Here is a 13,356-nt window from a genome sequence, read left to right on the forward strand (position 1 = left end):
ATGACAATGTCGGCGCTATTGAAGCAAACGAAGAAATGTTGCGTAAAGGTAGGTCGTATTTTTGTTTGCGAAATTTTAGTTTCCAATGTTTAATCGTGGGTTGCTCGACGAGCTAATATTTATGTGACTCAAGGGTGCTGTTTGAATCGGAATGCCGGAAGCGTCCTTACGCTACGCTACGGAATCAGGATGAGCAGGATGTCACGGTGTTTGGTTTTAATTACCGCTACTCGCAGCTATTTCTTCTGAGTTGGAAAATATCCTTAGGTTAGCGTGGGACTTTCTGGAAAAGGGTTAAAGCGGAAGGCGTGCGGAAAGCGTATACAATCGGATGTTCCCACGCTGCACCGAGCCAACTCGAGTAGAGTCAAGCCGGTGCCGGCAACAGGGGTGGCAATTAGTTTTAACAAGTTACCAACCCTGTTGGGTTGGGCATGGAAGGTACGGGGGTGAACCGTGTTGAACAGGATCAACCCTTCTCTCGGTCGTCGTCGTCGTACAGCTGTTTTTTGTCGTTGTTGTTCTTGTTGCTCGTCCTATTCTCACTCGATAATATATGCAGAGTGCATTTTGACTCGTTTCGGATATCGTCACCACCACATCTGGAACGAGGGACGCGGAATTATGTGGCCAGCACAGTGCAAGTGAGCGTTAATGTATCGAACTGCTGCCGGACGGAGCGTGGGAACCGTTTGTTACGCTTTGTGGGATTTGTGAATTTTGTGCTTGTATGCGACGACGTAGTAATTGCGGATAAAAGGATTTATTCCTGCTTTCAGCGAGGTGGCACGCAATAATCCACTGTCCAATCCCGTAATATACTGTGAGCTGCAGTGAATAAATTATTGCGTTTTTCAGTACGGTGCTGACTTGACACACATGAAAGTTTTTCGCTCGTTACAGTCGTGTCCACCGTTGTTCACGGTGCAGAAATCACGTGGGAAAATATGAATAAAACATAAATTTGCAGTTCATAATGTGACTGGAAATTGGACATTTTGATCGCATGATGTAGTACATTGTACGGTGTTCTTTGCCAGGGAGTGTTGGTTATGAACACCACCAGCAGTGAGTTATAACATTTTTATGGAGAAACGTAGTTTAGGTTGTATCCAAAATTATCGAGAAAAACAGCACTAAAATAAAATTGAAGCATGATATGTTTCCTCTACCATGGATTCTGGGCTTTACCTGCGAAATTTATTCACTTTAGTTTATCCATTCAGTAAAGCAATCGATAAAAATAAGCGTTATGACGTACGTCAGGGTCACACATACACACACGTCGTGACCATCTTTATACTATTTATATTCACTAAATTATTAAATCATACATTTGATGGCGTCAATCAAGTATGTATGAGGGAAGAAAGAAAATAGCCCGTCCATCCATGCTTTCAAAGACGACTGTCACGTGCCGGTCAAAGTAAGCACTGAGGACGGTCATAAATAACAATCAAAATGACACATTCTCCGTGATGGTGTTTAGATAACCGATTTGCGAATCGTTGTTCGCATAATCGTCTAACCAGCTTTGCGTTTTATTCCATTTTGACTCTCAGATTTTGACTGCTCAAATGGTTAAAGAAAATCATCAATCTTTGAAATCAGTTGTCCAGTTGATTAATATTTTCACAGTCAGTGAGAAACTTTAAGAAAATTTTGCGTGTGTTCTAACGTCACGCAGAATTATTACTCGAAGAAACGAAACGAAAAGTATACGCTCTTGTAGAAAATTTAAAGATCTTTTCGAATTAAAAAGTAATATTTGGGATTAATAGAAATTTGAGAAAATTATAACAGAAAAACTAGATCAAGTCAGGAAAAATCCGTGACGTTACAACGAAGAATGTGTCAACTGCATGTTAATCTGAGAGTTTACTTTCCAATAGCAGAATTTAATGAAGGGTAGATGCCCCAGTAATGGAGGGATTACGTCAGCGGATAGTTTTTAAAGACAATTAGAATGCTCAATTTACCAGTTCCCAATTGAACTAGATGATAATATGATGCATCATAATGTTGGCTTTAAATACCACTCAGTTTCCTTAAGATCTGAAACAGTTATATCAAGTTCTTCTTACAAACGAGCCATCACATGGGTTAAAGCTAGTGCAGCGAAATTGATTATTACATGGAAGGATCCTAATGCTGGAAGGACACTCTTAAAAACCCGGAATGCGCACAAGTATCTCTGCTTGTGGGTCTGCCCGACCCCTTTTGGTCCTTCTATAACAGCATTAGTGTAATATTCATTAGATAATCAAATTTGGATCTACTTTAATTCTACCCACATACACTGGCAAGTTCTTGAAATGATGGTGGATTTCCCCCTTACTACTACTACTACCAAATATATACCACTCTGTGGGTAATATAAAATATTGCTTTTCCTAACATTAGTCTGTGCTCCTAAAGTAGTAGTAATGTTCCTCTAATAGTCAAAAATTTTCCTATAATAGTGGAATTTTGTTTACCGCCCTTAGTAATGCTTGTAGTGAGCATGGCAGTAGGTGGATAACAGCGTAGGCTTGTTAAAATGTTGAATGAATTGTTATGAATTTCTTAGCCAATTGCACCTTATTGGTCTGTTCAAAAGAAATTTGTAATTTCTGTACCAACATCCCAAATTTTAACTATTTGTACCTTAGATAAAACTGTTAATAAATATATATTTTACAATAAAACATTGAAATTCTCTTGAAATTATTCTAAAATCCGCCAAAATTATGAAATATTTCGAGTTTCCACTATTACTGGTATACCCACTATTACTGGTACATCAACCTGACTATTTTCGGCTACTTTCTCATATTTGAGATTGTTTGGAGAACCATGTATTTTTTTGGATTTTTTTTAATTCAGTTCAGGAAGATCCCTAAAATATTTTAGTATACATAGTGTACAAAAAGTGTAGATAGAATTCTTTCAAGGTTACGTTTATTCTGGCTTCAGTCTCTCTGTCTCTAATAAAGGCTCGCAAAAAGTTGACACGGCCTTGACAGTAATGCGACTCTTTTTATCTACATTTATTTTTGTTTTCTTATGTTCATCATCCATCGTTCTCAAAATACAACAGTTGGAAGTAGGCAAGGTACTTCCTGGCACATACGTAGGTATTTGTATTGTGAGAATATTCGAATAAAACATCTTACTCTGGCATTCGAATCATTTCACAATTGTATTGGCACAGTGACAACTGACAACTTGCCAAATGAGTTGTGCAGTACCAAGTGATACTAATCGGCTGCAGTTTCTTTTTCAAATAGTCATCAATACTTTTATGCTTGTTCTACTATTTATTGTGTCGTGCTGAGTGACTTAGACAATATGCCAAATAACACTTTACCATTCTCTCTACTTTTGATTCGTTTTTTCTGGTATAGCGATGTGCTTAACTTTTTGTGTCATTTTTTGGTACGTATTATTATTCTAAATAATGTAGATGTTACTTATTCTATTATAAAGGTTTTCCTTTATAGATGTCTCATTTCTAGAACAACATTATTCTTTGCTCAAATAATATACAAAAGCTCTACGTTTCGTTTTAATGCTTGTACTTTGTGGTTTTGGATTAATTTCAAGGCAAAATAATTGCCAATGGCCGTATCCCTAATTCGCTTGGGAATGGCTATATTTTTTAGCCAGATTCTTTCTTTCAAACAAAATTTTGTGTAATATTTTTACAAAAAATGATCTACAACTGAACAAGTTTGAGTACACTTTGACAGGAATATAGCGTGAATTGTTTCTGGAACCTGCGTTTTACCGGATACAGTTAAGCACAGGAAGCGTCCAATGTCTACGTCTTACTACATAAACTGTGAACGGGGAAAGTTAATTCGCGTTGGTCCTAAAAATCCTCTTTTAATCCCGCTGCGAAATGAATTCAAACTTGGATTTTGTAGCCAAAGACTCATGATAGCTAACGATGACGCCTGACCGGTCATAAGTTTTTCAGCCATAAACCAGAAACCCAGAAAAAGCACTATCGTGAATTTTCATCACTAAAAGACTGGGTAGTCACGAACTAGCGGCAAACTTACGGGCTAGCAGTAAAGACTGCGTCTTAAAAGCACGGTTCTACATTATACTGCGGAACTGCAATTTTAGGGATTGCCAAAAACAATAACGGGCTAAGATTAGTACCGTATGGTACTCTTGAACAGATTGTAAATTCACAGTGACGGACAAAATAATAAGACCAATGCTCATTAAATCATCCCAAGCTGCGATACTCGTAAGAGACTCAATAGAATCAATGGTTTTAATTGTAGGAAATTTGTTTATTATCGCTATAACAGAAAAAACACACTTAATGATCTGAACGTTCAATAAAAAATACCCGTTCTTGTAAATAAAAGTGCCAAAAAAAAACAAGCGACCAAAAAGTTCAAAAATTAGTTTCTTTCTCAAAATGTGTCTCTTGGTATTAGTATTTGGTAGTATAACCGATGTTCCGAATCACTTGACGTACTCTCCGTGGCAGGATTTTGGCCCACAGTTCCTCCTTGCTCTTTGATTTCACAGGATGCACGGACTTTTTAACGTTTTTACTGTGTATTGAGGTTTGAATCCATGGTCCAAATTCACTTTTGTTTCATCTGACCATAGAATATTCCGCCATTTCTTACCCTTTTCGGGTCCAATCCAGCCTAGATGTTGCTTAGAGTATTTCAGTCGGTGGTTTGGAGATGTTTCCGCGTGAGCATAGGTATTTATCTTGGACTCCTACCGACGAGCTCACTGGAACTCACTGGTCACCTCAGTTCATTCCTTGAATCTACGATGCTGCCTTGAACAGACAAATAGTCAGTGGACAACCGTTTGATGTGATCGTCATCCTTAGCTGTGGTTTTTCGAGGGCATCCAGTTGTCGGATGAGGTTTTTGGTCACGGAGAGCATTGAAAACGAATGAAGAAAGGATCCGAACTTTTGTTGGGGTTTACCTTGCTAGGCCATTTGACCGATAACTGCCCGCTGAGTTTTCCAGTGGGTCCACAGTGCCAATGTTGTAACTAGACTTGAATGCAAAGGAAGATCAACTTATGAATATACAGCGTGGACATGGGCTGTCTTAACATGCTCCCCTGCAATTTGAAAACTGTCACGGATGAATCCTTAACCCTGTTTAAAACGGTCTGCCATAACTGTCTGCATAGTTGAAGATGCGACTGAATCAGCATGTTTCTCCCACTTTAAACGCATTTCTTTAGCACTGTTGACTGTACCCCCCGCTTCGCCAAAGTCATTATCTGACAATTGCCCAAAAATAGGTCGTAACTCCGGACAATTTGGAGGGTTCATCTTTTTTGACACAGCTAGCTAGATGAGGCCAGAATATAACATTACCCTTACGTTTACGAATGAATGGCAAAATCCGTTTCTTCAAGCATTCTTCCATGTTAAAACTTGATGTCATTGTTGAGGAAGTGATGAAAGACTCAGTCTTCAGTCCACAGCAACATATTCCTTGCCTGATCATGGCCTTCTTTGCGAATTTATCAGCAAACACAAACTTTTACTCGCCAGGCACATCGCCACGCCCAGTTGCAATGTAAAATTTTTGACCGGGAAGTTGCTTCACGTAGGTTTCGTCGTCTATTTGTATTTTAATTCGTTGAATTTCGTCAAAACTTGGTCGATCAAACGCCTTGCATGCTTCTTATCTGCTGCCTCAAGTGTCGATTCGGATGTTTACTGGCACTGTGAGGCCTATAGCCTCTTCGAGTGAGGATATTCTGCGTGGTCAGATAGTTTGCATTGTATCTTCTAGCCATATCCCGGATGGATGCCAGAATTGGACTCAGCTTTCGGTCCCTAGTTCCGGTTTGCTTGAAAGTTCAAGAAAGGCAGCAGCCTTTCCACACCTAGTTTCTCCTTACAGCCTTTTAGAACATTACACACTGTTGATTTTGGGATTTTTAGCACTTTCGTCAACTTAGATTCACTCTGGAATTTCCAGATTTTTTAAAGTCTTTCGAGTTCCATTCTGTACTGCTCCGCAACGTGGTGGAATATTTTGACGAAACTTGCCCCAGTTCTTCTTCATAAACATGTAAACAAAGTGCCGGCAACGTACGAAAGGCGTCCAAATTTACTTTTAGAAGTTGGAGACTTGAGAAGCTTAAGCCGCAAAATGAAATCTAAATAAACAGTTAGCAGCACTTCTATTATAACACATGGCAGCCTTATTCTGTATTCCAATCAAATCGGTTTGTCGAACGAAGAATGTAGCTGATATTCTCTATTTCGCTAGAATTAAATGGGCGAAACAGTTCGTTCGTAATAAGTCGAACAAATTTAAAATCCGTCGAAATACAGAATCTCGCACTCAATTCGTAGGAGATTCACGGAATTGGTTTTAACTCATAGTAGAATCACAAGTTCAATAAAATGACGAAAATTTGTTTGATGTCGTCCTTGAGTTTTGTGAGCCACTTCCTGTACAGCTTCATTGCGCAAGTGTTGGCCATCGTGTTCTGTTTGTCATTCCGGTTCGGTGCCTTTTGAGCGCTTTAGAATGTGCCATTTTTGCACGAAAACAAACCGAAACTTTCACCGTTTTTCTCACGCAACAAATTGAAATGTTTGATTGACATCTGCACTGGTTAACTACGGTCCTGGCGGACTGAATTGTTCGTACTAAATATTGCTAATTTCTCACCCTTTCGAACGCGATGAATTATAACCGTTGTGGGTGAAACCATCGCCAGGCTCGTCGCAAGGGTAAATATCGTTTATTTTTCAAATAAATCAATAGCTTGCGTGCTAGACAAACAAAATATAAACTTATAACTTACACACAGCCAAGCAGTTTCGTTTTGTGACGATTTTAAGCTGTCAAGAAAGTGAGCAGCGCGTTTTGTTACCCATAAAACTGGAGCAATAAAACTGAATAATTATGGGAATGAATTGGAAAACCCTTGATTTCATCTAAATGTGTAGATGTTTGTTTAACATCGTGCAGCCGACAATGAACATGCTTCTTGCTGCTCAGACACTTTTAGTGCCATTTAGATTAGGGTTATTTACCCTCCAAATTGCTTTAAAATAAAACTTTTTATATATATAAACCACGCGAACTTAGTGGCTTGCTTAGTGTCCAATTTCAGAATATTTTTAATGAGAGTTTTCTATTAAGTCGAAAACCTCTTCAACCTTCGTTAGTATTGAGTGCACTGCAATATCAATTGGACACTGCCGCTATTCACAACCGTACTAATCGATGAATAATTAAATTCAACTGCATACATCAACAGGTAGGTATGCATACCAATGACGAAGCTTTCAATCGGCAAGTGGCTCACAAAACCCGGATAATCCTTATCAGTCCAGTAATACATACTTCTGTATGAAATCCGATTTCAAAGTTGTGCGAATTTAATTAATCAATTATTAATTCTTCCTGCTTCGTAGATAAATTAGCAGTTGAAACTCTATGATCCTACACATATTCTAGTGCTCCCCCGGGAAAGGTTATGTCTAAACAAGATGTTTACTTGATTTATGTACGTACGGTTTAAGGGCGTTAATTTACGCTTATCTAGTTGTACAATGATGCCTGCGTTGGTGGTACCTAGATAGATGGGAAGCAAGTGAAACAAATCCCTTGTTACACTCAGTCAGTGTAGCGGTAAAAGGTAACGTTCGAAGCAATATTATATTCCACTTGGCTGGATTAACAACTCCAACCGGCCAGGAGAGTCCGCAGCAGCAAAGGGTCGAACTAAGGGGCTCTGATTTCCGAGAAGCTAGGTAATTTTACCGTTGGATGCTTGCGCAAACAAAGCTTATCTTTTATCGTCCAATAAAATCATATTAGATAGTCCTTACGCGAGGCGAAAGCGATTGCGAAAGTATTCATCGCCGTCAGTCAGTCAGCAAACTTCTCCAGCCAAGAAGATTTGCTCGTCTTTGCGACTTGGTGGAACTGTGCACAATAAAATGTTTTTGCCGCTTCAGCAAATCCGTTTCTCTATCACCACACGGAAATATGAACACAACATCCGTGGCCTGTGGATGTTTGTCAAGTGGCCGCTCTCCTGCCTGCCTGCCTGCGACGGACGGAAGCTGAGCTGACGCTTGCCTCGCAGCCTGCGGGGCCAACAGAAGACAAACCGTATTGATTCTGGGTCTTTGCTATAAAACACATTTGCCGGCATCCGGTGTAAGCTCTGTGCGATAAACGGATGAAGCCAGCAAAGTGTCGCACACCTTCACTTTGTATGGTACCGCACCACTTAATCTACTTCCTTACGGTGTCAGTCGATGCGGTCGACGGTAGTTTTCCGGAAGAGAGAAACCCATCACTTTCTTCTCGCTTCGATTGGCCCGAGGCCATTAAACTTGCAATAAAATTGAAACCTTTGGAATGCTTCGACGCACAGCTTCCCGGGTTCGGAAGAATTCAGCTGATTTTAATTAACCTCACTTTTCGTTGGATGCTGAATAGAACGGATTCAGTTGGTGTAGGTTCGACGAATCGTGACGTGAAGCAAGTTGACGGCTGCGATCAATTGAAGAGGAAAATTAACAACCAATTACAACGTTGATTGCTTTCTGGCATTTCGGCTGTTGTTCCTTCGGAAAGGTTTCGCCGAATTTAAATCGAATACCGAAATTGAACTTCCTATGGGTTCCGTTAAAGTTCGTCCAGAATCATGATGTGGTGCTGTTTCGGAACGGAACGGAACGGGTTAAAGCTGACATTTATATTTGACTTATTTATTCAAATCGGCCAAATTTGTCACGCAAGAATTCCCATCATATCGAGCCGACCAGGCCAGCCAGAAGCGACAAGACAATTTTGGATGTCTCTTTAACGTAAAAGTACGTTGGCAGCAGTATATTATCTTTACATATGTATATATTTTTATCGTATAACCTACACTGCGGCGCTGGCTTGCCAGCCAGCATCCGAAATCCTTTCCCAAATCTGTGCACCATCCGATTTTTTTTTGTGCTTTCGGTCTTTCGGTTTCCACCGCGCTCATGTATTCCGGAGTGAGGAAAGCAAAAATGAAAAATCACATCGATGCCGATGGTGAAAGAGGTCGCGAGAGGTGGCAGGCAGAAGCTGCTGCTGGGCCCCTTAAAAGGGTTCCCAACACGGCTTCTGCTGCTGCTGCTGTCGATTCCAGCTATGCTCGCGTACTCCCGCAGACGGTCGGTCGGTCGGTCGAGAGTCGGACGCGGGGCGGAGGGCTCCGAACAGGTGTGATTATCCTCTTTTTCCCAGGGAAATAAGCAGTCGAGCACCCGAGAGTGATGTGTGCTTCTTGCGGTTTAAGTCTGTTATTTTTACCGTCGCTTTTGTGGGAACTTTTTTTTCGGGAGCCGAGCGGATTGAAACGTGATTTGAAGGACGACTTAAGTGATTCGCTGGTGCTGCTGCGCTGGCCACTGCGCTCTGGCGAAGGGAAATGGACTTCTTAATACCCCTCTTGTGACCGTGTTCGGGTGGTGGTGGTGCATCGTTCTCTTCCGAAGCTTCTGATGATGCTGGTCGATGCTCTTGTGTGTTTACAGGTAAAAAACGGTTTAAAAATAAAGTCATGCTGTTTTATTCCGTGCTGACGCTGCCGAAAAACCGGGCAATGAGTTGTGGTGGGAAAATGTTCAGAAGCATCATAACTGCAAGCGTTTTTTTACTTACTTACTTCTTATGTTGTTGAAACAAAGAATTGGAGAGAAAACAACGACATACTGATGGGTTCGTTATTTTTTTTTGGTTGGGTAAAAGGAAGAAAACAGGAAATGACTTGAAAGATTTTTTCCTTCTGGTGAGAAGCTGCTGGGCAGGAGGGCAGGAAGAAAGACAATATGGGAAATGAAATTTGAGACATGTGAATGGACCAAAATTGGCCTAACCGAAATCGGTCGGTTTTTACGTTTATCGTTAATTAATATTTATCTCGAAGTAAAATTGAAGCCTGTGAACCCGCAAAGCCATGCTGGCAATTTCAATTTTATTCGAAAGATAATTGCCGTTGAAAGGCAAACAAAATGATGAAAGAAGACGACCCTTCCCTTTCCGGCATTTGCTATCGCCACACCACAAGTGGCAAAGCTCCTCTTGCTATGGTGTAAATTTATTCAACACTGAAATTACGCTGGGAAAAGGGAAATTCTATCCGCAAGATAAAAGTCTAGGAAAACTTCATAATTATTCACCTGAAAACATTTCATCCGAGTACGGCAGGAACTGCCGCCTTGTCTGTCACGGATATCAATCTCGTAAAGTTTTGCGTATCCTAAAATATCTTCACAAGAGTTTACACAACTTTTATTCTCTACCTTCCCGGTTTTGCTTGTGCAACACCGCCATCAATAGAAAAACTCTGTGTATGGGAAATTTTCTTCTCACTTTTCTAGATTTAAGCATTCATAGTACAACATACTAATCCGGACCCCCCTCGTCCATTTCTTCACTTTCTTTCAGATGATCAGAAAGTTTTCCTTCAACCCGAACGGCGGTTCGTCATCGTCCCCGCCCGGGGTCGGATCCCGTGGCTTGGGAGGAAGCGGTAGCATGGCCGGCGGTGGTGGAGGACGCTCGATTTCGCTAAACAATCGAGCCACCGCTAAGTACGTGCTGCACAAAAATTGTACGCCCACCCGTTGCAAGGTTCAACCGACCAGTCCGGAACGGAACGGTGCAGCCGGTTGGACCGCCACCGGTACGGACGAGGAGGACTCCTCCCCTCGGGGGGTGCGACGGCGGTTAGACCTGTCACCGAAACCGGAACTGCCCGATATTCCGCCGACGCAAAATAACTACAGCGTCAGTCGGGATGGGAAAAATCTACCTAAGAAGCGTACAAACATCTGCAGCAACAAGAACGTGAACTTGAGAAAGTGTTTTCGAATGAGGAAGGGTTTCAAGGAGGAACTGAGCAGCGAGGAGGTAAACAATAGCAACAGTGTAGTGTCATCGAAACTCGATAAGATCAGCAAAACGTTGTACAATGTGGCCGGCGGCAGTGGCGTGGAGAATGGCGAAAACCGGCTGTTCGGTGGTGTTAATGCTAATAATCTTGTCTCGCAAACAAGCGAGAAGAGCAAGATATCCAAACCCTTGTTCCTAAGTGGGAAACATAAGAAATACAATCAGATTGAAACGCAGTTCGGTGCCGACGACGGGGTGGACTTCGAAGACGATGAAGATGATGAGTTTGTGGCATGTGAGTTGGACGGCTTTCGTGAGGGAAGCACGCCGTACGATGGTGGCCGGCTGCAGTTTGAAATTAGTGAACCTCTTCCTGATTTGGAGGTTTCGCCCCTACCGGGTGGCAGTGGCACCGGTTATGACGAAATCATATTCGAAAAGGTAAAATACGACCAATCGAAGCGGTACCTTCGCAACGGTACCACCAGTTCTCCGTCCACGGCAAGCAACCGTTCGCAGAACGGTTCTTGCCTAGCCCATTCCGTCGATAGTACTCTGTCCGTCAGTTTCGAGTGCAAGTTCGACCATCACCTGCCCCAGTTTGGGGGTGAAGTAGTCAGCAAACAGGACGACTTCATGGACCCCTGGCGAAACTACAACGTCAGCAGCCGGTGGAACAAAGTGTCCAAAAGCCCGTGGGAATACGAAGCGCAGAAGGTTGACTCGCCCCCGGCCATGTCCCCGCTGGGGCCAAGCTCGTGGAATCCATTCAGCGAAGAGCCCACAGAACCGAGCAGTACTCCGCCGCAGCTGGCCACGAGCAAAACGTTTCCTCCGCCCTACCAGGTGCGCACCGACATCTGGGCAAGTTTGCACAACAAAAACTACGAAATCGACTCGGATGTGGTCTGGCGGACGTCGAACTCGTCGCGACGTACCTCGGCCAGCACGGTGGAAACCTGGATCGAGGACGAAGTGTTCGATAACTCGTTCAACGAAGAGCTGGAACGGCGGTGCGCCACGCTCAAGATCTAATCGGTCCTTGCTTCGGTGGTGGCTGCAAGGCACGAAACAGACGACCAGTGAGAGCAATACTTGTATCTTTTCCGCTTCGTAAGAAAAGAAGAACAACGTAAGCTTATCTATCCAGCCAGCAGGCTAGGAAAATCTAGTTCTAGTGTTTATATTTTGAAATTGAGGCATGTGATATTAACGATTATTTATGAAACAGAGAAGCAAAGGGGACCGAACAAATCTAAGTCCTGTTTAGTTTTTTTTTATTATTGAAGGATTTGACTCTTTTTTGTTTGCTATTTTTGTGATTTTATATTCTGTTAAATGAACAAATGATCTCATTTAGGATTGTGAGTGTATTGATAGCAGAAAGCTCAAGTTGAGCGCTCATGTATTAAGATTTGCTTTAATAGATTAGTTTTAATGTACAAATTCTCTAAGGTAAAGATCGATTCAACATTGAAGCAGTTTCATCTTCTACTATGTACCTAAAAAGAAGTTCGAATCAAACGCTAAAAAAAGAAAACAAAATTAAATAATTACGAGCAGAAAAAAGAGAAAATAACAGCTCGCAAACTGCGCAAGCTGTGTCGGGATGAATAAATCTTAGAAACAATCAAATCAAACCTCTTGTTTTTTTTCTCACTAATCCGCTAATATGATGACTCTCCAATTATTATTCTGATATTTGCCGACTTTGCCTTGGTTTGCTGATGATGGGAACTTGAGTTGAGCATCAGCATCAACATCAGCAAGAAACAAATCTGGTAATGAGGACACGATGAAAGCCACCGAACGAAGTTTACTTTTTAGAACTGAGGCTTTGTGGGAATGGGTGGCTGGTAGGTTGCGGTAGGTGAGTAATGATGCTACCCGTTGGAAAGTCTCTGATGCAAAATTCCGTGGCTGACTGTGAGCGTGTGTCGTTTTCAGCTTTCAAAGGTTGTTTGCCGTGCGATTATTTCTACTCGATATAATCGAATGATTGTAGATTACTGTGGAAAGAATGCGAGTCATTTGAAGATACTTTGATTATTTTGTCGTCCACTTGTGTCGGGATGGGACCGTTATGACCTACAGTTTATTATAGCTTGATTGGAATCGAATATTAATTTCAAATGCGCAGATTTGTAATTGACAAACCAGAAGTTTTTTAGAAATTGGTGAAAATCCAATACAAAGCTGATCCGGTTCATGCCTGACCACTAACAGCAACAATGATAAATTTATCCTGTCGGAAAGTACTTTTTATAGTAGAAAATGGCAAAGCAACACACTTAAAAATGCAGTGGTGTTTTCGATCAGTTATTTTATTTCTTCCTTCAATGTTATTATTAAAACTTGTTGTTTTGTGTTATGAAAATGATGAATTTTGTAGTAATTTTACGACATTTACAAGAAGTTTTAATGTTTTGCTTTAATTTGAGCGCATAGAATGCTTATGAAAGTT

At 41.4% G+C, this 13,356-nt stretch overlaps 1 protein-coding gene across 1 annotated transcript; it reads left to right on the forward strand.

Moving 5' to 3' along the window:
* LOC128736688 (uncharacterized) lies at positions 1-11,927 on the forward strand. The gene is made up of 2 exons (XM_053831176.1): positions 1-48; positions 10,446-11,927. Exons 1-2 carry the CDS (start codon positions 1-3, stop codon positions 11,925-11,927), a joined length of 1,530 nt encoding a protein of 509 aa, XP_053687151.1.
* Positions 11,928-13,356: the final 1,429 nt, after the last annotated feature.

The sequence above is a fragment of the Sabethes cyaneus genome, chromosome 2 (genome assembly GCF_943734655.1).
Source record: "Sabethes cyaneus chromosome 2, idSabCyanKW18_F2, whole genome shotgun sequence".
Lineage (NCBI taxonomy): Eukaryota > Metazoa > Arthropoda > Insecta > Diptera > Culicidae > Sabethes > Sabethes cyaneus.

Bases quoted from the DNA above. Each gene is read 5' to 3' on its own strand.
- LOC128736688 (XM_053831176.1), top strand. From the start codon at position 1: ATGACAATGTCGGCGCTATTGAAGCAAACGAAGAAATGTTGCGTAAAG. The intron at 49-10,445 runs GTAGGTCGTATT...ACTTTCTTTCAG, and splicing joins CGAAGAAATGTTGCGTAAAG to ATGATCAGAAAGTTTTCCTT.